The following is a 23,939-nucleotide window of genomic DNA, read 5'->3' on the forward strand; positions in this document are numbered from 1 at the left end:
ATGGAACACAGCAGCTGCAGCAGCATCGCAGTCGTCACTCCCCCTCAGCCCCGCACGCCCATCACAAAGCCGCAATGTTCGCGACATGGGCGCGCGCCGCCACCCGCCGCTCCGGATCACCCTCCACCGCCGCCTTTTTATCCACCTCTCCCGTCGCGCCCCCGCCCTCGGCCATCATCTGCGCCTTCAACTCGGCAAACCTCCTCTCGGCATCCCACACCCACGGCGTGTCCGCGGCGAACAGCAGGTCCATCTCCTCGAGCGTGCGCTGGTTGCTCTCGGGGTACAGCGCCCAGACCATGGGGACGGCGGCGAAGTTGCACGCGCCGAAGATGTACAGCGTCTTCTCGCCAATGGCGTCGAACATGACCGGGCACAGCAGCGTCAGCCACCCGTTGCCGATGCTCCACCCCACCACCCCCCACGCGTTGCCTCTGGCCCGCACTTCGAGCGGGAAAATCTCGGCCGGGAATAGCATGTCGGAGAGGTCAGTCTGGACAGGAAAAGGAACGGGAGGGGGCGTGAGACTTACCACGGCACCGTCAGCCAGGTGGCGCCGAAGACTGCGGTGAAGACAAAGATGAAGGAGGCGGCTGCGGCGCCGTACGACTGTGCGGCTGCGGCGTGCCCTCCCGCCCGCGCATCCAGCCCTAGACGAGCCATGCCGCCGGCCAGGAACATGGCACAGCCCTGCCCGACGGCGCCCCAGTACAGCGTCCACCGACGGCCGATGCGATCGAGCGTGAAGACGCACACGAGCGTCGCGAACATGTAGAAGACGTTGTTGAGCCCGCTGATCCACTGGCTCTTGGTGCCGTCGAAGCCCGCGATGCGGAAGATGGTGGGTGCGTACACCGTCACCCCCGCGATGCCCACCCACTCCTGCATTATCTGCAGCCAGATGACGAGCTGCACCCGCCGCCCCGTGTGCAGCTTGCCCGACCCGATCCCGAACAGCATGTGCAAGTACGAGTGCTGTTTGGACGTGCGCTTCTCCAGCTCCGCCATGGTTTTGATGTCTGCGAATTCGAGGTCCGCCTTCGCAGTCTCGGCCTCGTTGCTGTCGCCACGCAGTCGCCCAAGGATGTACCGCGCTTCGTCCTCGCGCCCGACCCGGACGAGCCAGCGCGGTGACTCTGGGAAGAACCACACGACGGCTAGCAGCAGCAGCAGCGGGATGATTTGGAACGCGATGGGAAACCGCCAGCGGAAAGCCGACGCCCCGCCATCGATGTAGGAAAGGCCGCTGGAGGAAGGTCTTCGTCAACGTGCCACCCGCTCTCTTCTTGTCGCGGGAGATGCTCACAATTCCAGCCAGTAAGCCACGACGACGCCGAAAATGTTGAGCGTGAACTCGATGGCAATGAACTGCCCGCGCGACGTGTGCTCCGCCGTCTCCGTCGCCCACACGGGCACGATGGCGTTCAGTATGCCGGTGCCGACGCCGTTGACCGCCCGCGCTGATTCGACACATGGACTTCGTAAGCATCACCACATACGCTTCTGTCTCCTCCCACCATTCTGCGATTTGAATGTTCACCCACCGCAAATCATCCACTCCTTGCCCCCCGCCGAGCACTGCAACGCCGCGCCCACGACCGCCCATCCCGCCCCCAACGCAACCGTCCTGATCCGTCCGGCCTTGTCGCCCACCCACCCGCCCAGCAGTGCGCCGCACAGCGTGCCCAGGTAGTACACGGCCACGATGCCGCCCTGCAGCAGGCTGTCGGTGACGACCGGGTCGCCGGTCGCCTTGTCGACGTGGCCGAACCCCATCAGGTCGACGTAGTGCTGCGCGTTGTTGACGCCGCCCATCATGCCCTGGTCGTAGCCGAAGAAGAAGATGGAGAGCGCGGCGACGCAGTTGATGGCCGTGAGCAGCGCGCCTTTTTCGAGGTGCGACGCGACGTGCCAGGAGCTGCCGCGGCGTTTGCGTGGTCCCGTCATCGCCATCGTGTGTGGGTTTCGTGAGGGTCGCGCTTCTCGCACTTCTTCCTTTGTTTTTTTTTCTTCTTCTCGTTCTTGGTGGTGACAAATGTTGTTTTCTGCGTGCTTGTTTGCGAGTGTGTGTGTGACTCGTGAGAGAGAGTGTGAGAGAAAACGGACCATGGACAGCGGGGGAAATCCGCAACAATCAGCATATATATGTATTTGTATAATGCGCATCTTGGCGATTGGGGAAAAAAATTCTCGACGCAAAAATCCCCACTACCTTGCATGACGAGCATGCAGCACCGTCATCCCGCTTTTGTGTTCCCCTCCACCCCCACCCCACCCCCCGCCCCGGGCGCTTGCATTGCCTTCTCGAGGCGTCTCGAGAGCCGCGCGCGGACTGCCTTATCCGGGGCATTCCCCGGTGGGGGCGGGGACAGGTGACGATAAATCGAGGAGGCGATCAGGAAGGGCACGTGGAGAGTCATTCCCCGGTCCTCCTCCTCCTCCGGCGGATGGGCGCAGGCCGTTTTGTGGGGTACCAAGGGTCCCACACGGAAAGCAAGGGTTCCACACGTAAAGCAAGGGTGCGGGGTGGCACAAGTCACAGAAGAGGATTTTATAGGCTGTGGAGTCATGGAAACATGAAACTCGAGGGTTGAACGCGACCAATCATTGAGAGGATGCAGATCCGCACGGGATGGGCTTGTTGTAGAACAGGCACAAAAACGAAGGATCGCTTGTAGAAAGCTAACAATAGCGACCACCAAGACGTATCACGCATGCTACATGATTTAAAAGACATCTCGAGACGTTTTAAGATTATCAAGAAACTAAAAATTATACTAACAACAACATCTATCCAGTCTCGCCCATCCATCTATCCCTTCCGTCATCACACCCAAAACAAAACCCATCTACAAATCATCATAATCCCATACCATCAAACCATCAAGCTCATCATTCCCTTCCTCTACATCTCCCATCACCTACATCTACGCCGCACCCACCTCCACCGCCTCCAACGCCAACGGATTACAGCTATACGCCTCGCCCCCCGTAACCGTAAACTTCATATCCGCCGCCTCGAGCGCCGCCGCGCCCGCATCCGGGTCGCTGACGAGGAACACCTTGTTCAGCTGCCCCTTGATGCCGCAGAAGAACGGCCAGAAGTACGCGCCGTCGGCGTCGATCGCCAACAACATACTAACTCCACCCGTCTCCACGCGCGTCAGCGTGATGAGCTTCGCGCCGTTGGGCAGGTCGTCCCAGGTCGCGAGGCGCAGGCGGGAGGCGCCGGTCTTGGCCATGACGGTGGGGTAGTAGTGGAGGAGGCGGGAGGAGGTGTCGCCGAAGATGGAGGGGGTGGTGGGGTCGGAGGAGAGGCCGGTGAAGGCGGTGCCGGGGTCGGTGAAGTTGGAGAGGTCGGTGGCGGTGTCGGCGAGGACGGAGAGGAAGAGGTTGCCGTTTGTGCCCGGGTTGACGAGGAGGGTTTGGGTGGTGTCGCGGAGGGTGAAGGAGGTGGTGGAGACGTCGGTGGAGTTGGTGTCGGTGGTGGAGTTGGAGGTGGTGGTGGAGTTGGTCAGGGTCAGCTGGGGGAAGTCGGAGGTGGTGGAGTTGGAGCTGTCGCTGGTGGAGTTGGTGAGGGAGAGTTGGGAGAAGTCGGTGGTCGAGTTGGAGCTGTCACTGGTCGAGTTGGTGAGGACCAGCTGAGGGAAGTCGGAGGTGGAGTTGGAGCTGTCGCTGGTGGCGTTGACGAGCGTCAGCTGAGGGAAGTCGGACGAAGCGGAGCTGGTGGAGTTGCTGTCGCTGGTGCCGTTTGTCGGCGTGAGCTGAGGGAACTCGGACGAAGCGGAGCTGGTGGAGTTGCTGTCGCTGGTGCCGTTGGTCGGCGTGAGCTGAGGGAACTCGGACGAAGAGGTGCTGGTCGAGTTGCTGTCGCTGGTGCCGCTGGACGGCGTGAGCTGAGGGAACTCGGACGAAGAGGTGTTAGTCGAGTTGCTGTCGCTGGTGCCGCTGGAAGGCGTGAGCTGAGGGAACTCGGACGAAGAGCTACTAGTCGAGTTGCTGTCGCTGGTGGCGTTGGATGGTGTGAGCTGAGAGAACTCGACCGACGAATCCGTCGAGTTGGAGCTGGTGCCGGCGCCGCTGGTCAGGGTCATCTGGGGGAACTCCGAGCCGGTGGTGGTAGCGATGATGCTCATGATCTCGTCCGACAGCATGGCAGAGCTCGAGCCAGAAGGAGTGGACTGGGAAGTAGCGACGCTGCTCATATTCTCATCCGACTGCGAGACAGAGCTCGAGCCGGAAGGAGTGGACGCGGGAGTAGCGGTGCTGCTCATGATCTCATCAGACAACAAGACAGAGCTCGGGCTGGAAGGAGTGGACTCCGAAGCAGCGATGCTGTTCATGATCTCATCCGACAGCAAGATCGAGCCAGAGCTGGAAGGAGTAGACTCCGAAGTAGCGACGCTGCTCGTGATGGTCGAGTTGGAGTCGGTGCTGTTGCTGTAGGGGCCAGCGCCAAGCTCGAGGTCACGCTTGCGGGCCTTGACCTGGGCGAATCCACCCCAGTTGTTCTCGCGAACGGCCATGGAGTAGAAGGAGCCAGTCTCGAGATCCTTGTACCAGATGATACCGGACTTGACGACGCCCGGCCAGGTGTCCCACTGGAAGTTGGAGTTGGTGAACTGCCACTGGCCGGAGTAGCGGGCGGCGTAGTAGATGTTGGACCAGACACTGGTGCTGGTGATGGCGTTGATACCATACGCGACGGCAACGATCTGGAGGTTGTAGACACCCCACGACTGACCGGTGGTGGGAACGATTTCCGACGGCCATTGCACCGAGCCGGGGTTGATGGTGAAGGTGCCTTGGCCATCGTGGCTGACGAAGGTCCTGGTCTCAGCGCCGTACATGTAGAGCAGGAAGATGCTCTTGGTGTTGCCACCCCATGGATCTCCGGCCCACGACGAAATGGTGTTCGTGTTGATGACGAGCTGCTGGCCCTTGACGATGTTGTTGTTGGCGGCGGCGGTGATGTCTCTGTCTGCGTAAATCATGCTCAGGATGGTGAAGGGGTTGTTCATGATGGCCATGTCGATCTCGTATCCAGAGTTGGTGTCCGAGTTGTACTGGGTGCCGATGACGGACTTGGCAAAGCAGTTGTTCGACGTCGAGCGGTTGGGAACCCAGGAGACGCCGATGCATCCGGACATGGCGCCGCAGTAGGCAATGCAGTCGTCGAAGTTGCTCTGAAGAGAGGTTGCAATCTCGCCGCCGGGAGCGTCGATGTGGCACTTGATGGTGTAAGTGTTCAGGTTCGGGTCCGTGTACGTGGTTCCATCCGCGGCAGGGCACTTGAGGCTGAGGTCCTCGACGGTAGGCTCCGGGACCTCGGCCGAGGTCGTGGTGGTGGCCTCGTCGTCAGAGTCATCGCCATCACGGCTGGCGCCGATACATCCGCTGGCAAGAGCAGGCGAAGCCCACTGCTTGAGAGTGAAGCCCGGGCCGTCGCTGACGTCGAGGCGGAGCTCGTTGGTGAGCGAGATGTCCCAGTCGATGCCCTCGCAGTCGTCGCTGCCAAGCTGGTTCTTGTCGGTTCCGAAATCAGCCTCGAAGGTGGCCTCGGCGGTGATGGCAGGGAAGTCTGTCAGGTTGATGCCCTTCTCGAAGACGCCGTTGAGGATGTTGATGCCGAAGTTGACAATGACGGGAAGGCCGAGGGCGGCCGTGGCCGTGACCTCGCCGTGGGCCTCAAACTTCTTGGTGAGCTCGGGCGTCCAGCCAGACTGCGACGACTGCGACTTGTCGACAAAGTCCAGCGTGGCCTGGAAGTTGGGCCAGTTCAGGCTGGCGCCAGTCAGCAGCTGGCCCTCGGCCTCGACACTGATGGTGGCCTGGGCAGCGAGAATGAGACGCGGGCCGAGCGAGACAATGCCGGGAATGGACCATCCGGGCAGGCCCTTGACGAACAGGTCCTTGCGCACAGTCTTCTCCCACTGGGTGAAGGCGTTGACGCCAAGGAAGACACCGGCATACATGTTACCAGAGATGCCGATGGAACCCTTCTTCAGACCGGAGAGGGGGGTGGCGCTGATGGAACCGGTGGCGACGATCTTGCCCCTGACGCCGCAGTCGACACACCAGAGCTCAATGCCGGGCTCGGGGTCAGCCTCGCCGACCAGCTCGGTCTGGATCTTCTCCAGGGCGGCGGCCGAAGCCTCCCACTTGGAACCACCCTCCTCAGGGGTGTACTCGTAGAACTTGAAGCCGTCGGTTCCCCACGGAGACTCGGTGAGGACGGAAGCGGGCGGGCCGAGGCTGACGGGCAGGGTGAGCGAGTTGCTGTAGTTGCCCGTGGCGATGAAGACGGCGAGCTTGGCCACCTGGGTGACGACGGCAATGCTGACGGCGACGACGGCCTGGACCACGACCTTGACCACCTCGACCGCCTTTGTCACGACGGCCACAACGACGTTGGCAACCGCCTGGACCACGACGGCGACGACCTTGACGACGGCGACGGCGACCTTGACGACGGCCTTGATGAGCGAGGTGAACCATCCACGCTTGGCCAGGTTCGACTCGTCATCCGCCGGCACACCGGCAGCGGCGAGAACGATCTGCTGGTCGGCGCCGTTGGCCGAGTAGTAGCCGAGCGCGTCGTCGAGGGCCTGGTCGAAATCGGCACCGCAGTCGACGGCGGGGAGATCGTCGAGGAAGGGCGAGCTGGGGCTGCCGCAGCTGGTGGTGCCGTCGTCGGAAGAGGTGCTGTTGTCGGCGTCGGTGTCGTAGTCGATGTTGCCAAAGTCGATGTCCATGTTGGAGTAGATGTCGGCGAGCTCGACCGACTCGCCGGGCGCGCTGAAGGTCATGGCGCCCAGGTCGAAGGAGACGGAGCTGGCGAGCCAAAAGGCGTTCTGCGCGCCGTTGCCGCAGCTCGACTCGCTGCTGATGAGCAGGATGGGCGCCTGAGCGGGCCACTCGGTCGCCGCGTGCAGGAAGGGCGTCTGCTCAGTGAAGGTGCCGGTGAGGACGCCGCCGGCGCAGGAGATGGAGGTGATGTACATGGAGTGGTCCAGCACGACGGACGGGTACATGTACTCGATGGTCAGCCGCACCGTGACGGCGCCCGAGTCTTCGTCGGCCATGGCGTCGTCGTCGCCGTTGTACCACAGCTCGGTGGTCGGGTCGGGGGTGAGCACCTTGAGACCGCCCATGTTGATGCCCGGGGGGGCGACGGGGCCGAGGGTGGCGAGAGGCGGGCTCTCGAGCGTCATGGGCTCGCCCATCATGGATTCAGTGGCACCCGCCTCGAGGGGCTGGTCGGCGACGGTGGGGAAGGTGTAGATGTCCTTGGCCGACTTCTTGACCACGGCACCCCAGACGTACGAGACGGCGACCGGGGTCATCAGCTCGCTCTTGAGGTAACAAGACGGCGCGACGTAGGAGATGGCAACGCATCCCTCGTTGTCGTCGCAAGCCTCGAGACACTCCTCGAAGGTGGGAGTGTCAACCTCCTTGAAGTCACCGCCGGCATAGTCGATGGCGCAGAGGATCTCGTAGGTGCCGCCAGTCGACATGCCAGTGATGGTGCCGTTGCTGGAGGGGCAGGTGAGGGCGGTTGCCGTGGCAGTGGCGGCCGCGGTGGTGGCGGCGGACGTGATGGTAGCAGTGGACGACGAATCCGTGTCGGATGCAACCAGCTTGGCGGACCAGACGTAGCTGAGCGAGACGGGGTCGTTGAGGACGTTCTTCTTGTAGCAAGATCCGGTCACGTAGCTGACGTCGATGCAGCCGTCGGTCGAGGCACAGTCCTCGATACAGGCGGCGAACGAAGCAGTGTTGGAGGAGCCCATGTCGCCACCAGCATAGTCGACGCCGCACTCGACGAGGAAGGTGCCCTTGGAGGAGGTGTACTTGACGCCGTCGCTGGCACTGTTGTCGCAAGACAGAGCAGTGGAAGCGGAGGTACTGGAGCCGGTGCCGGACGACTTCTTGCGTGCGGTCCAGACAGAATCGACAGCAGAGGCAGTGCCCAGGACGTTCTTCTTGTAACAAGCATTGGGCCACACGAAGGAGACGTCAACGCAGTCGGTGGTGGCGTCGCAGTCCTGGATGCACTCTTCGAAAGAGTTCACCCAAGAGGTGCCCATGTCGCCGCCGCTGGACATGTGTCAGCATGATTTCACTGTTTCGGGCAGCGGATAGACTCACGCATAGTCGGAGCCGCAGACGATGTCCCATTGGGCATTGGTGGCCTGGAAAACCTGGCCGTCACTGGCCTTGTCCCAGCAGGACAGGTCGGTGCGCTTGACGGGGGCATTTGTGGCGGAAGGGAGAGGCGCAGGAACTGCAAAGGATTGTGCGGCCAAAAGACCAAGAATGAGGGTGGGATGGGAGAGAAGGGACGCCATGTTGGAACACAGCATGGTGGGGGAGCGTGCGCCGCAACCCAAAGCGAATGACTGCAGAGTGAGAGGACTACCCGAAAAGCGACCTGGCCATCTCTCGGACTGAGGATGCGCGACCACACTTATACAGACGGCGCGGACGAAAAAACATTCACAGCCTGACTAGCATCTTGGACGGCGTGGCCGGAGCTACTCTCCAGGGCGGCTTCAAGATGCCGGAAGCGTACTCTGGGCCTACAGCCTCGGGCGATGCCAAGCAAGAAAGACCATGTGGGCGTCGATCTAGAGTGGACGGGAGCGGGTGTTGAGCAGCATGGTGAGCGGACGGAACAGCGGCAGTTCCCACAGGGGCAGTCTCGGCAGCTCCTCCAGTCGACTTTGGGCTGGATGGTGGCTGCGTGGCGGTGTTGTGGCGGGCTAAACCACCAGGTAAGTTTGCGCCAACAGGAGTAGGCTGGAAGCCGGCCGGTAGCCATCCGCAACCTCATTGCGCATGAGGCTGATGCAGCCTCCCGCTGCGGCTTGCGCTTCGTGGTGCAGGCTGAAGAACTTCGCGATGACCGAGCAGCCAGTTTCGTCTGTTGTCGTTGACGGCGAGGCACGCAGTTGTTTGTGTGCGGTCGAGTGTGGCTTCGTAGCGCCGGGGTTGCTGCGGAAATTGCACAAGCTAAGGTACCGATAAGGGTCGGGCGCATGGACGTTCGAGGGTCTGCCATCCCCAGCTGAGCACCTGCACATCCCCATGGAGGTGCTGGCGTGATCCGGTTGCCTCTTATTCGCGCAGGCGGAGCCAGATCGGTCGCACAGACAGGGGCACGCGCCGTGGGGTGCATCGTGGCATCGAGCCAACAGCCGGCCATCGCCGGGTAGGGCAAGCGAGCCTCAGCCCTCGGCTTCGCCAGGAACCGAGAGGCAAGCTTCTTGCTATGCTTATTCTACAGCTCCCGGGGTCCAGGCTTCTTCGGCGCCGTCCGCCAGGCTCCACATCCGGCGCCCTGGCATCGGCAGTTAGCACATGGTTTCTATACTGGCTTCTAACCTCTTTGCCATCAACGAGCGGCTACACCTTGCCACTTTGGGCTTGGCTTGGCTTTGCTACCCGACCATATAACCCACCACCCGCCGCCTCTGTCAATCCATCCCTCTTCACATCCATCACCCGAACCCTTGACCGATTCGTTCAAAAAGTCTGGGCTGGAACCACCATAGACGTTAAAGTGGGATTCGTGGAACGGAAATCCCCACAGATTTGCCTTTGGCCATCTCATCATCCCGTGCATTGCATAACAAGTGCAGGACGTTGTTGGGCGAAACGCTGAGCGTGGGTCCGAGGCTGCGTTTTTGGCTTAGGTGGCGGGGCGTCAAGTCGACTCCTGCAGCGTGTTGTCACCACAGAATCCAACCAATCAACATTCCGAAGACGTGTGACGCAGAGTGACAGAATCTCGCCTCGCGTCATCACCTGGACCATTTTTGATAAGCACAACTGCAGCCGTCACTGAGACTCAGGGCCTCAGCCCACCCGCTCGCTCTCCCGCACGTCCGTCCTCTTTCTACACTCAACCAGATTGCAGACTCGAGCACAAAACACCCCCAAGGAGCTGGAACGCTATGCCGGTCCAACTGTTCGTTCTGTTGGACTATCTTGTCCACTGTGCTCCTTGATCTAGACGTGTATGAGGCGCCATTTTGTTTACTATGCTTTCTTCAACGAGACAGCGATGAAGTCAGAGCATACTGGAGTGAGGTTGCCATCATTAACCTGAGCACACAGCACAAATGAGAACTGTCATAGATGCAGCTTTCCCTATTTTTAGATCATTCTTCAAGACATCAGAATCATGATAGGACATCAACGTATCGGTCTGGCCTTCACCCACAACGGGTCCTTTTGCCACAGAGTGTAGCACTTCTGATTGATCCACCCATCGCTCTCGGGACAGAGCTCGAAATCGAAGTTCCACAACAGCTTAGCCAAGATGAGGCGCATTTCATGGTAAGCAAGGCTGACACCCACGTTAGCCTTCAGCGCATCGAGGGTGATGAACAAGGCTCACCTTTTGCCTATGCAATTGCGTGGCCCATACGAGAAGGCTTGCATCACGTCCCTCCTATCCCCCTCGTATCCCGTACCGGGCAGCCAGCGTTCCGGCACAAACTTCTCGGCATCCTTGAAGTAAAGCGGCGACCGGTACGCAGTATACTGCGCAACCGCCACGCGAGTCTAGTACACCCACACACGTCAGCAAACCGCATTAACCGCACCGTCTCCCCACCACCACCACCACTCTTCCAAGGGGCGAGCCAACCAACATACCTTCCCCGGCACCCACCTCCCACACACCACATTCCCGTCCGGATGCACCGCCCTCGGCGGCCCGATCGGCAGCGGCGGATACAGCCTCAACGCCTCCTTGACACACGCCCCCAAGTACGCCAGCTCCCGCACACTCGCCAACGTCATCTCCGCCTCGCCCTCTTTCCCCCCAGGAAACGCGGCGCGCACCTCCCCGCACGCCCGGCCCATCGCCGCCGCGTCCCGGCACAGGAACCACACCAGCCCGCTCAGCGCCGTCGCCGTCGTCTCCGACCCCGCCAGCATGAACACCGACGCGTTCACGTACATGTCTTCGCGATCCAGCCCGGGTCCGGGCTCGTGCCCATCGCCGCCGCCCCCGCCGCTGCTGCCTTCGCGCCCCCGCCCCCGCCCATCCAGCACATAGCTCCACATGTCGACCTGCCCGTGCCCGTGCCCTTCCGCCCGCCCGTCGTCCGCTTCGCCAGCACCCCTCTCCACCCGCCGATCGACCCTGTCCGCCGCGGCTTGAAAGTGCAAGCGCTGCTCGTCGCGCAGCCGGCGCGGGGTGAGGCGCGCGGCGAGGAGGCCGAGCAACGGGTACTCGAGCGTCAGCCGCGACAGGTCGGCCGCCTTGGTGGACGCGAAGATGGCGGCGACCCAGGGCGTGTACTCGGCACTGGCAGTACCGCGGTCGCGGTCATGGTCGGTACCGTCGGATCGCGGGACCGGGACTGGTGGGAGCAGGCCGAGCGGCGAGCCGAAGGAGAGGGTCGACATGATGTCCATTGTTGTGCAGGTGAGGAGTTTGGCGAGGTCGAGGGGGGTCCCGGTGTCGGTGTTGGTGTTGTTGCGGATGTGGGCGACGAGGCGGGAGGCGTAGGTGGCGAGGAGCGGTTCTTGGTCTTTGAGGGCTTTTTCCGAAAAGGCGGGGGAGAAGAGGCGGCGGACGCGGGCGTGCTCGGCGTCCGAGTGAAGGGCGTTGAGGGCGTGGCGCCCGTTGAGGCCCGCGGGGTAGTGCAGCATGTCTTTGGAGTTGGTGCCGCCGCCGCCGCCGCCGGAGCGCTTGTTGCTGCGGGGGTGCCCGTAGATGTCTTTCCATGCGTCGGGGTTGGTGTAGCTGAGCGTGTTGGGGCCGAGCCGCACGACCTCGCCGTATTGGCGGTGGACGGATTGGATCCAGGGGAGGAGGTCGCCCGTGACGTTGGCGGACCAGTAGGTTAGGTTCGTGCAGGCGGCGGAGATGGGGCCGGGGTAGGCGGAGAGGGGGTGGAAGTAGATGTTGTAGACGGCCGTGCTGACGGCGTGGAGGAGGATCTGGGGCTGTGTGAGATGCGTGGGATGCAGACGTCAAGGCGGCGGACGGACAAGAGCGGCTATGGACATCACCAGAGTCAAAGGTAGGCTGCCATGCGGGAGCGACGAGGCCCAATCACGCAGCTCTCGGAGGGAATCCATCGTGGTGAAGGCGAGGGATTGGATGTCGTCCACAAAGCTAACTCGTACGCGAGAGATGACCCAAGCGAGCTTATATATGCAGGCACAGCAGGGTGTCACAAGAAGCTCGAAATAGTGACAGATGCACGTCGGCACAAGGCAAACGTACAAGGGTGCCTGACTTGGGAATGTGCTTGCCCTAAGCCATACTCTGAGCCGGCACTAGCGGGAAATGATGAAATCCTTCGAGCAGGGGTTACCGTTGTTGTTTGGCTCTCACAATAGGAAGATTATCATAGGATGCTGCTGCCTTCGGCAACCGGCAATGCCCCGATTCGCTCGAAGTGAAAGAAACCTCTTTTACTATCAGCCGCAAAAGTGGGCTGTAAGGTGGTCAGTGTTAGAGATGACGTCGGATCAGGTCCGTATCTGTTTCTTTTGCGGGCCGTTCCACCCCGCGACCCCGCAGAATCATTGGGGGCCAGTGCAACTAAGGTTTCCGCTTCTGTGTAGTTCGTGTACGTACTCCTGTTCCCAATGAGACGTTGGCTTTTGAATAACGCGTCTTTTCTGGATCTGCTTTTTCGAGGCCTGAAACATCTAACCTCGTCCGTTTAACCCACACTGAGTGCAGAACGGCGTGAGGATGTACGATACGGGGAAGCCTTTCACTTGTGTGTTGCCAAGCGTATCATAAGGGAATACTGACTTACATAGGCCTGTGAGAAGCGGCCAGACGTGTTTGGCATGACCTGATATGGGATTTGCGCAATGTGGGATGAAGGACCGCGATCGTTTTGAGATAAATGTGAGTAGTTGTGGGTGGATCTGCTCAAGTGTTCGCTGAATGAACGAGAAATTCGAGAATCTGGACTGCATTATTTACAGCCTTAAAGAATATTTTTATGCGTACCTACCTCTGTAAAAAGAGTTCTGAAGATCATGCACTTCCGGGGACAACTTTTCAAGTAACCCATAGTTCTTTCGAGACAATTCAATGTTCTGTTGCAGCAACACAACAAGCTCTTTCTGGTTGCTACGCTCGAGCCGGTCAATGCTCCCATGGAGCATTTTCATGTGATTGTCGTAGCCGCCCTTCCGCTTGAACTGTTTTGGCCTTTGGCATTGCGTGCAGACGTGGGTTTTAGGCTCAAGTCCAGGCGTTGCTTCGTTCGACGCTGGCGCTGCTCTTACAATCAGCTTCGATCGCGAGATTGAGCGTTGTAGTGGACTGCATGGCTTGCCTTTGTCACGCTTGACATACATCCGATATTTTGATACTCTGCTTTGGTTGATCGAAACAGTCGTGAGTAGTTGAAGGTGAAGTGGATAGGGGTAAAGGTTTCGCAAAGTTGGGCATCGTAGAGAAAGGCCAGTGTTTATGTATTCAGTAGTTGTAAGTGGGTATGGACGACCCATAGAAGAGCCGGAGCCCTCAACAAGGGTAGTCCGGAAGCTCGTGTGGAACTGAAGAAAATTGATCAAACTCAAGCGAGGTATTGTTTGGATCAGCACATCATTCCACTGTGTGTCCAGCTTCTCCTCAAACACGCTTGAGGCGCTCAGACGTGGCAGGCATGCAGCTGGCAGGTCTTGAGGCTCCATCTCGCGATGGCCGTGGGTGGACAGACTGGCAGGTGGGCTTGAGAATGAGCATGAATGGGGCCGGAGGAATCTCATTTGCTGGGCTGCTTATAGTCCATCGCTTATGATCCTGGAACCTTTTCGCTGGGACCTGGCGTCCATCAGCATCTGTAGAGGCCGACGAGGTTTCGAAAATGCTGCTTTTCCTGCCAGACCGGGATGGTACGTGATATCTCAAGAGACCGTTCCACAGCTCCCACGGCTTAATAGTGTAGATTCAAATCCGGCCGATAATGAGCTGCCGCGTGTAGCGGGATAGCGACCATATTGGTATCGCAATCATGTAACGAGCAAAGACGCTATGCTGGCCGCCGTAGTGCACATCCGTTGCACCAGGGACAGGCTGCAAGCGCGGCTGACAGAGCACTCCAAGGCCAACGTCGAGGCTAAGCAAGCTGTAGGACTGACCGCGGTACAGCATGCAGTGAGCACATGGCGGGACGGCCCTGTCATGCCATACGCATGGAGCCCTGCTGGATAAGCTTCACTGTGCCTGGCGTCAATCGCTATATCTGCAAGCATAGTGGACGCGCCACCCCTTTGATCGGCCCCCACGCCTCGGTGGGAGTTCAACTCCAATTGCTCATTGCTGGAGCACGAATCTTGCATGGAAGCCATGCCTGGCGTGGCCGACACCATTGCGCTTCAATCGCCCAATCTTTGGAGATTTGCAGCTAGGTAGGTACGTTTAAAGGGATGAGCGGCACGTTCCAGAAGGCGATCGGCAGTACCTGGTGAAACTGCGACCCAGGATGAGTGCGTGCGTATGGCGTGCATGATTCTAGATTACGCCACGGACCTTGTCGGATTGCCCTGCTGAACATTCGCTTCACAGATTGTCAGCTCCACGCAAAGCGATTGTATATACCACCATCAGGCCGCTGGATCTGTCCCGCGGAAACCGGCATGTGAGCCCCACAAGTTGGACAGAGCTACCTCCCATTCGGCCACGCGCCGTTCCATGCATCGCTGATCCAATCCTCCGGAAAGCCGCGGAAAGATATGTTCGTGTATCTCACAACGTCCCAACAAAGTTAGTGGTCCGGTCGCCAATCATAATCAGTATATTATGCAGATCGGGCAATGCGCTGTACACATCTTGCGCTGCGCCCCTTGACAGTCTGTCCGGAGCATCGGCCCGCCCGGGGGAGTGGCGCATCGCATCACCCCGCTTTGATTTTGCGGGGAAATGAGTCGTGTTACCGTTGATCGTACGTTGGTTCCTTCCTCGGCGGGGGTAGTACGCGAGCAATCGTGGAGCTCTTCATGCGAAATAGTCGTCATCATCTCGGCCGTTCTCCACCTCGCGAGCTAGTGGGAGCGGCTGCTGGCGTACCACTATTTTTGGAGCTCCCTTTGAGTCTTTGCATCATTGACGAGCTCTGCTGTGCATGTATAGACTCCTGTGTCCTCTAGTCGGTCTTGTGCGATGCGGATTTGGTGTGCAAGATCCAACACCTCGAGGGCCGGTTCCAGGACCATGGAGACGGGAAATCAACATTGACGAATCAAATCCCACATTGTCCCGGGATAAGGTTGCCGTAGTGACAGGTACGTAAACACCGTTGGTTGATGGACGTAGATTCCACCCGACAACACGTCTTTCGTTTGCCGACACGGTCCATTGTCCAGGCTCTTCCCAATCTCCATCTGCATCCCTCACTCAAGTCCCTTTTATTCTCCCTGTCTTTATAGAGCAAGCCCCATCCCTGCACCTCTTTGCCGCCCAATCCGGCACTTTTTAAGGCCCATGGTCTGGCCCTCTCAGCCCCGAAACACCCTGCGTCATCGCATTTTTTTTTTCTTTGGACAGTGACGACTGTGGCTCCCATCTTCTAGAAGCCCCGTCCGCTCGTCGGCCATGCCCAAAAGCGGGCCCCAACCTTAATCAACAACAAAGCTTTCCCACTTTCCCCAGGCCACATCCCGGGACCACATCAGCCACCGTTGGGACCGAAGGAGAGCCCAAGCTCGGATGGACGGCGGCGGCCGGCCGGGTATTCTCTGCAGACGCAGGGTCCGTCTTTCGACCGGGACGCCGTTGTTTGACGTACAATGGTACGCTATGTTTTCCGGCGGGGCGGAAGGAAGGGTCCTTCGGTCGGGCAAAACGGCACTGGCTGGGCTCTCAGCTGGGCTGGCTGGCTTTGGGGCGGAGGCACCACAACAGAAAATATTAGAAAAAACAATGACGACGGCTCGGCTGCTGCACTGCGTCTCGCAGTCTGTTTCGGACCCACGGGTGTGTTCTGTATTATGCTCCTCTCTCCCTCCCCGCACGACGACAGCAGGTTGGCTGCTTGGCTGGCTGATCGGCTGATCTACCCTAGCGCACGGGCGCCGATGCGCTGGAAGAGCTGCTGCGCGTTGCTCTCCGCTCCGTGACGCTGCGTGCTGCTCGCAAGCTGGCGTCATCATATCACATCATAGTATTCCCGAGGCGCTCGGAATATCTCCACGCGGAGGGGACCAAATGACGTACACACAGAGGATGGCCCAGGGAGCGAAGGCCACCACCTGTACAGCACCACCGCTAGAGCCAACAAACAAACACATCGGGGTTAGTCCGTCACGTTTCCTACCCACGTGCAGAACAGAGAGGCGGCGGTGGAAGCCTCACTCTTACCGCCTTCTCCGTCGCTAGTGAGTGGTGGTGTCTCAGATGGGTTTCCGATTGCCGGGTCAGGCTTTCGGCCTAGCTAGTCAGCCAGACTTGTTCTCAGCCCTGTGGGAGACGCCCAAGGAAAGAAAGAGGAAGAAAAATCTGGCTTTCACCAAGTGACCACCACTAGCCTCGGCTGCTGAGAAGAGGTGGCTGGTGACGGCGCGAGTGGGAGGGCACGGTCTCCCTTCCGCAGCTGTCAGGCTGTCCATAAAAGGCTCCGTGCGGCCGGCCATGGCTGAAGTAGTACGCCGTAGTGAATGGGTGCTAAGCCCTGTCCGCCGTGGTCTCTGCCCGCTGCGACCAAATTCGATATTTCAAACATCACCTTGCGCCCAACCGATTGCCTTTTGCCATGCCACCATGTTTTTTGCGGACGCCATTTCAAATCCTTGTTCTTTTCGTAATCCCGACGCCCTCCACCATCTTTGCAAACGTTGGGGAAAAAAGAACTGAAAGACGGAACTCGGCTCGGCCTCATGCGCCGTCTGTTGCCTAGCCCGTTGCCCACACAACCCAAGCAGGTCAGCGGCATCATCCCAATTCCAGTCACGGACGCATATCTGAGTTGCCCGGGCAAGATTATCGATGCTGGACGAGGTCAGCATGCAAAACGCAGCGGCGCGCAGCCGGCGGCACCGCACAGGGCAGACGGGCCGAGAATGGAACAGACGATAGGTCTACAGACCACACGGCGAAAAGACGAGGCGCATGAGATCGAGGAAAGCGTTCTGCCGCCGAAGTACGCGCTGCTGCCGCGGGGGATCATCGATCGGAATACAATAGGCCTAGTGAGGCTACCTACGCTGCTAACTAGCGGGCAGGATTGACGGCGGCTATCGCGACCAAGACAACAACACGAGCAAACACGACGAGAAATAACGGGTTTGCAGCCTCGTTGAATCGAGGTTCCAGGGAAGCTGTGCACTGCGCAGAGACCGAGCACTTTGGTGGCGTGAACTGCCCATAGCCATGGCGTCATGACGGGGGGCCGCGGGTCGACTCGTGAAGGGAGAGGAACGCTCAGGCCCTGCAGATCTGGAGGGGTCGGTTTTTTACTTTTTTGTTGTTGTTTATCGGCCGTGGCTTGTGTGGATGGGTGGACTGGCTCCGCAAAGCCCACTGTGCCACCCTTCGGCCTCGGCCCATGCCGGTTTCTCCCTCGCTGCACTCGACAAGATCATCGATGGGGTTGGTAAACGACGGGGCTGTTGGGCGCGTTCTCGGAGCTGGCGTGACTGGTTAATTTGGCGTGGCAAAGAGCGGAGTGAGCGGTGTGGGCGCCGCAACACCGCTTCGGCCACAACACGGCCAAGAGCAGCTGCGCTCGCTGCTGGTTGGAGGGTTGTGTCTGGGAATTATTCGAGAAGCGCTGGGGACATGCAGGGCGCGGGACGCGGCGCGCGGGCTGGCTTGCTTGGGCCGGGGGGTGCGCTGGAAACAGAGACTCAGCCGGGTGTCGCGGACGTTATCGCGAGATACTGCTGGGGACGGGAGTGGTGGGCGCAAACCTGATTCGGAAAGCCGGAATGGCGACCCCGGGAGCTTCCATGCGGCTTCGACTGTGCTTGGTGGTGGAGTGGGTGGATCGGGGCTGGCGCGGCTGTCAGAGCTCTGTCAGAGCTCTGTCAGAGCCCCCACCCGCCGCGCCTTCCAATCACTCGCGCCCGCCGCCGCACACGGTTTCATTGCCTCGGCCTCACGCCCAATCGTTTGTCGCCAGGCCGTGACTCGCGCGGCCTGTCTCCGCGACGCGTGACGCTCGCTGGTTTGCTTGCTCGACCTCACCCGCCGCCTCGTCCCCACGAACCCTCCGGCTGTTGTTTCGCGTGAATGACTGACGCGCTCCAGGACGTGACTCGGCCTCGCGTCGCGCGAGAACCCTGGCGATCCACCAGCGCGCGTCTCGCCTGCTGCAGCCGTCATGGCGTCATCCACCTCTTCTCCGCCCGGTGCACGTGATGCAGTGATAGCCGTTGGGTTGTGGGTGCGGCGCGAAACACCAGCCTGCCGACATGCCGTCCTCAACACCACGACCCGACGCGCGCCTCTCGCCCAGCCCAGCGCCTGAGGCAGCCCGCCGCCAGCGCCTCGCGCCCGCGCCAAGCTTCTCTGTCCGGCCTGAGCGGCGCCGCCGGCGCCGGCATGACGATATGGCCGTCGAGGAAGAGGCGCGATCTTCGAGCACAGGTCACTTTCGACAGCGCAGCAATCACGCGCCAGAACGTGCCCATGGGCGCAAAGAAGTCCAAACAGCCAGCGTGCCACCGCGCGCCCCGTCCTTCTACCCATGGTGGCCCCGCCCACCACCACCATGGACAAATGGCGGTGAATGGCGATCGTACTGCTCGAACTGGTGGACCCGCTTGCCCTGGTCACGCCGCATTGGTCCCCATCCTTCGCCGATAAGATGCCAGTGCAGATATACCGCTGCCCACGCAGCGCACCCAAACTTCCACCAAGAAAAGCCTCGATGGGGGCCGCTGAGTCCAAGGCCGTTGCCGCATCGGGCGGAAATACCGCTGACTTCGCTGCAACCTCCCACCACGCCCTCGCCGGCTTCCAAGCCCAAGTCGAGACCAACATCTCTCCGGACCTGACCACCATGGGCAACAACACCTCCGTCCCCGCCCAGGGCCTCGACCAGGACGCCGACCCAGCCTTGCCGGATCTGCAGTCCACCGAGCACACCGAGCACGCCGAACCCGTCCAAACCGACGGCACTAACGACCTGCAGCAATCCACCCCGTCTGCCGAATCGGAACCGGTGCCCGCGGAGCTGTCGTCTCAGGACCGGCCGTCGACGGCCACGGACCGTCCGACTACTGCAACGGACCGCCCGTCTACTGCAACTGACCGGTTCAAGGCCAGGGACAACAGACCCGCCTTCCTGCGCCGCTTGACCATTGCCCCTTCGGCCGTGTCGACCGCTGCCGCTCACCATGAAAACGTGTCCGCCGGACCCGTCTCCTCGAGTCCGGCCGAGCGGCAGGCGATTGGGGCCAAGGAGCACTTGACCAAATCGAATGCCTCCATCGCCCGCGTGTCTCCGCCCATGAAGCCCGCCGAGCTGGCTGTCGTCGACGCCGACCTGGAACAGCAAGATGACCAGGAACACGTCGCTGCCGCATCCATAACCCTTCCCCCGTCTCGCCCTTCGACATCATGTTCTGTGAGCAGTCTCGGCTCCGCTGTCCATGACTTCGTATCCCACGCCCAATGGGAGGCGATGAACCATGCCGGCGGTGACGTGTCTCCCCTTGACAGGTCTCGCGCCAACTCGCCCGTTGGCTCTTTCCGCGAGCAGCAAAGCTTCAATGTCGAAGAAGGCACCCGCACATTCGATGAGCGTTCCCAAGCCGGCTCCGTTGCTCTCTCCGAAGGCGACGCAAGCTGGCGTCGGGAGAGTTGGGCGAACCGGGACGGTGAGCACGGCGAGACCATCGACATGACGCTCGAGACCATGCGCCGCAACAGCATCCCGGCCAGCGTCGCCACGGCCCAGACGTTTGGCTCCTTCGCCCACCCCTTTGAGGACGACGATGATGACGAGAGCTGCTTCGACGATGACCACCAAATCAGGCCTGAGTATCTGCCTCTCCCCGACGATGCCACCGACGGTACTGCCGACGATGAGCTCTCTATGAGCATGGCTACCGTCTCGGACATCTTCGAGAAACGCTACAGCACTGGCGTAACGACCCAGATGACGAACGACGTGGAGAACGTCGATGACAAGGCGGCTCACGCTTCGCAATCGCCCGCCGGCGAGCCTGCGAATGCCGAGGACGAGTTGGACGTCGAGCAAACGGGCTCGGACACCGAGGTGGACAAGGCGACGACGGTGGGCAACGTCGACGACGTCGGCGTGCCTGAGGGAGATGTTGCCGCTTCGGACGATATCTCCGAGACACATGTGACGGCCTCGAACGTCGCGTCTGGAGCTGTGGACGATGGTACCCCACTCGAGTTTGGCGTGGAAGAAAACAGCGGGTCTGCCGCGCAGGTCCCCGATAGCGAGACCCCGACCGCCGAGCAGATCACTGCCTCGAACGACACGTCGCCTGAGTCAGTCGAGCAACTTGATTCGGCAATCGAGGCGGTGGAGGTGCCGACCGCGGAAACTAAAGAGGCGCATCCGCAACCTGAGGAGGAGGACGCTGCTGCTGCTGATCCCGCCGACACCATGGCTCAAGACATCCCCGAGCCTGCCCCCACCGCCGAAAATGCCCAGGACGCTCTCGCCGCCCCCGCAGCCACCGATGCCGGAGACGCTGCTACCACGACCGAAGCAGAGGTTGTCGAAGTGCAACTGAACAGCATCAAGGAGCCCACGCCTACTGCTGTTGAAACACGCAGTAGCATCGCTGACTTGTCCATCGCTGCCGCTGCCGCCGCTCCGGAGAACGAAGAGACCAGCGCACCAGCCGAGGACCTCTCTTTGCAGTCTGTTGTGCACAAGGTAATTGACGACGCACCGCTCGTTGCCGACCCTGAGTCGACCACCATCGATGTCACCGCCTTCCCTGCCGACGAGGCCTTGGCTGTTCACGAGAGGGATGCGACTGAGGAGCAATCCGAGGAGTCTATTGCTGACACTGCCGCTGAGATTCGCTCAAAGATCAACTCCCCGCATACCTCCACCTCGCAAGCTGCCGAATCCGTTGCCGCCGAGTCTGTCAGCCTCAGGGACATGCTCCAAGAGACTACGCTGGTCGAGACTCTGCGAGACAACGTTGGCTCTGGTGATGAGGGAAGCGGAGCGAGCCTGGCGCTCGCCGGCTCTGCGCCCCAGGAGACCAGGAGGGACGGGGGTGAGGCAGGGCCTTGCCAGGCGCTCGATCTGCAGCACGTCAGCAATGCTGGCGATGACGACGGTTGGGCGATCCCCGACCGTGACGAAGAAGAGCCGCAGGCCCAGGCCCCTGTCCGCTCGAGGAGGAAGAGTCTGCCGCTGCTCTTCAGGGACATGAAGGACAGCAGGAAGGAGAAGAAGAGCCATCTTCCCGTCAAGAAGGAGGCTAAGGAGGCCAAGGCCGCCGTGCCTTCGAAGAAGGACGGCAAGCCGGTCCTCTCTTTCGCTGCCGTGAAGGAGTCGCGCATCCCGGCTGCACCTCTCTCCGCTCCCATGGAGCCGTCCAGGATGCCGTTCAGCCCTGGCAAGAAGGGCCGCAACGTCCTCCACCGGAACCCTCCCGTCCTCAGGCATCCTGACCAGCCGATGCCTTCGCCTACGACCGTCAAAGAGAAGAAGAAGCGTAGCTCTCTTCTCGGCGTCGTCTTCGGCCGCTCCATGACCCCCACTCCCGATCTTGAGAAGGAGAGGGAGCGCCAGATTGAGAAACTCAACAAGGAGAGGGCCAAGGAGCAGGAGAAGGCAAAGGAGGCGAAGCCGAAGAAGGACAGCAAGAGTAAGCTTGTGATACCCCAGCGCCGCTACAGCTTGGCAGGACCACTGGGCGGGCACGACCACCATACTTCCTTCCACATGCCTCGTCTCCCCACGCCCAAGCGTGTTCAGGAGATCTCCGGTCTGTCGCGCCAGGAAGCCACCAGCCGGCCTCAGCAGGAGCGGCCTCGTAGCGGCAGCCAGTCTCTGGACTCCCTGTCGCAAGAGGGCGCATCCAGCCCCTCTTCCAGGGTTGCCCGTGTCTCGGCGGCTGTGGATGCGAACCACCGTGAACTGCAGTCCCATATGCGCAGGCCGAGCATCTTGCCCGAGCCTGACTCGGAATGGGACGAGTGGGAGCAGAAGGCACGCGAGCTGGATGATAACCGCACCAAGGTCAACGGCTCGCCTGCCTCGCAGATCAGCATCCCCGCCGTCCTCCACGGCCCTGGCACTCCAACTCAGGCTAAGCTCCACCCCCAGAGCGGCGATGGCTACCCCTTCTACCAGTATGCCCCCCCGCCTCTGCCTCCCCACATGCAGACTCCCCCGAGGTCCTACTACGGCAACGCGCCGCGTTCTGCCGCCTTCAACGAACCTTCCCTTCAGCGCCGGTACTCTGAGCACTTCAGCTCGGCATCCGCCCGCGGTCTGCCACCGTTCCCTCCGCGCCTGTATGGTCTTCGTGATGCGGAGTACGCTGGTGGCTACCCTCCCATGCGCCAGAGCAGCCAGCCGCACCTGCGGCCCCAGAGCGGCAGCGGTAGCGGCCCGTCAAGCCCGAACCCTGCCGACGTCGCGCCCTTCATCAAGGACGAAGACAGGGCTGCACCTCTCTCGGCGAGCCCCGTTGCATCGAACGTTGCCACCGTCGACAGCTTTGAGGGCGCTGACCCGGCCTACGTGCCGCCGCCTGTGCCGCTGCCCGGCGAGACGATGGAAGAGTTCCTGGCCAAGCAGCGCGCGTGGTACGAGCAGCACGCACAGGCAGCGAACCGCCGTGATAGCGGCTACTCGCCGCAGTACAACAACCTTCCGCCGCAGGCCTTCTACCCTTACCCGCCGCCGTGGTACTGGGGAGCGGCGCAAGGATACCCTCCTCACATGGCACCGCACTCGCCGATGCAGGCGGGCTACCCGCCATTCTACCCTCCGGCTCCCACCCCGCCGGTCCACAGCCATGCGCCCGAGGATTATTACCACCAGGCGCTGCGCGAGCAGCACGCGCAGGAGCGCGCCGCCAGCAGCGACGCCGATTCGCCGCGCGACAAGAGCCCGTTGCCTTCCCCGTACGGGGCGTACGCGCCTCACCCGGGCTTCGGACCTCCGCCTCGGTCCTTCACCTCGATCCCCTCTCCGGCTCCGGCGGCACCCTACGGATACCACCCCCGACAGGACATGCGTTGGCGCGACTTGACGTCTGCTACCGATGATGGTGAGTCGCGCCACGGGGCAGCTGGGCAGAAGATGTCGCACAAGAGGATTGACTCGGGGTTGGGACAGGACGCTACTACTATCACTATTACCCCTACCGATGAGGACAGCAGCTTCAATGAGAAGCCGCGCGCCACCAGCTCGGCCGGGAAGCAGAAGAGTCCCGCCGGCACCGAGAGCGGCCACCTTGTCGCCCGCCGCGCGACGGTCAGCACCGGCGGTCTCAGCCGCAGCGCCAGCAAACTCGAGACGGTGATGGAGCCGGTGGAGCTGGCGGACACGGACGTCGGCTTGAAGAACAGGAGTGGCGCGAGCAGTCGAGACTCGAGCGTGCACCCGGTGATGCACGCGTCGAGCTACCCGGGCATGGAGTGGATGCCGGATCCGGCGGCCGTTCAGAAGGCGTTCGACAACGGCAGCGAGTGATTGATTATTTTCTGATGACTGGATATGATGTTGATGATTGATGGACGATATCTCGGTTTTATTGTTGCGAGCACGTTTCATGTGGCATTGCCTCCGCTCTTCTTTTTTTTTACTTTGCTTTCTCCTTTGGCATGGCTTGCGGTGGTGACTGAGCGTTTTCGCATGGGGTTTTGACTCTACTTTATTTTATATATCTATACAAGGATGGGAAAGGGTAAAAAGTTCTCTTTTTGTTTTGGGGGTTTCTTTTCTATCTATTCTGTTTCCTTGTCGATTTCCGTTTGGCATATGGCGGCTCATCAG

The 23,939-nt window shown here is 60.8% G+C and overlaps 5 protein-coding genes across 5 annotated transcripts; 1 reads left to right on the forward strand and 4 right to left on the reverse strand.

The window, feature by feature from the left end:
* Positions 1-61: 61 nt before the first annotated feature.
* Positions 62-478, reverse strand: BKCO1_14000161 (mfs monosaccharide transporter; the record flags this gene model as incomplete). The annotated part of the gene is made up of 1 exon (XM_020271075.1): positions 62-478. One exon carries the CDS (start codon positions 476-478, stop codon positions 62-64), a length of 417 nt encoding a protein of 138 aa, XP_020132166.1.
* A 50-nt stretch (positions 479-528) lies between these two features.
* Positions 529-1,947, reverse strand: BKCO1_14000162 (mfs monosaccharide; the record flags this gene model as incomplete). The annotated part of the gene is made up of 3 exons (XM_020271076.1): positions 529-1,246; positions 1,307-1,460; positions 1,545-1,947. The coding sequence occupies 3 exons, from the start codon at positions 1,945-1,947 to the stop codon at positions 529-531; spliced, it is 1,275 nt and encodes a 424-aa protein (XP_020132167.1).
* A 980-nt stretch (positions 1,948-2,927) lies between these two features.
* On the reverse strand, positions 2,928-8,351 carry BKCO1_14000163 (apple protein; the record flags this gene model as incomplete). The annotated part of the gene is made up of 2 exons (XM_020271077.1): positions 2,928-8,100; positions 8,152-8,351. The coding sequence occupies 2 exons, from the start codon at positions 8,349-8,351 to the stop codon at positions 2,928-2,930; spliced, it is 5,373 nt and encodes a 1,790-aa protein (XP_020132168.1).
* A 1,849-nt stretch (positions 8,352-10,200) lies between these two features.
* BKCO1_14000164 (cytochrome p450) lies at positions 10,201-12,030 on the reverse strand (the record flags this gene model as incomplete). The annotated part of the gene is made up of 4 exons (XM_020271078.1): positions 10,201-10,354; positions 10,406-10,572; positions 10,666-11,961; positions 12,013-12,030. The coding sequence occupies 4 exons, from the start codon at positions 12,028-12,030 to the stop codon at positions 10,201-10,203; spliced, it is 1,635 nt and encodes a 544-aa protein (XP_020132161.1).
* Positions 12,031-18,860: 6,830 nt separating this feature from the next.
* BKCO1_14000165 (mucin apoprotein precursor) lies at positions 18,861-23,636 on the forward strand (the record flags this gene model as incomplete). The annotated part of the gene is made up of 1 exon (XM_020271079.1): positions 18,861-23,636. One exon carries the CDS (start codon positions 18,861-18,863, stop codon positions 23,634-23,636), a length of 4,776 nt encoding a protein of 1,591 aa, XP_020132162.1.
* Positions 23,637-23,939: the final 303 nt, after the last annotated feature.

This window comes from Diplodia corticola (genome assembly GCF_001883845.1).
Source record: "Diplodia corticola strain CBS 112549 chromosome Unknown scaffold14, whole genome shotgun sequence".
Classification (NCBI taxonomy): domain Eukaryota; kingdom Fungi; phylum Ascomycota; class Dothideomycetes; order Botryosphaeriales; family Botryosphaeriaceae; genus Diplodia; species Diplodia corticola.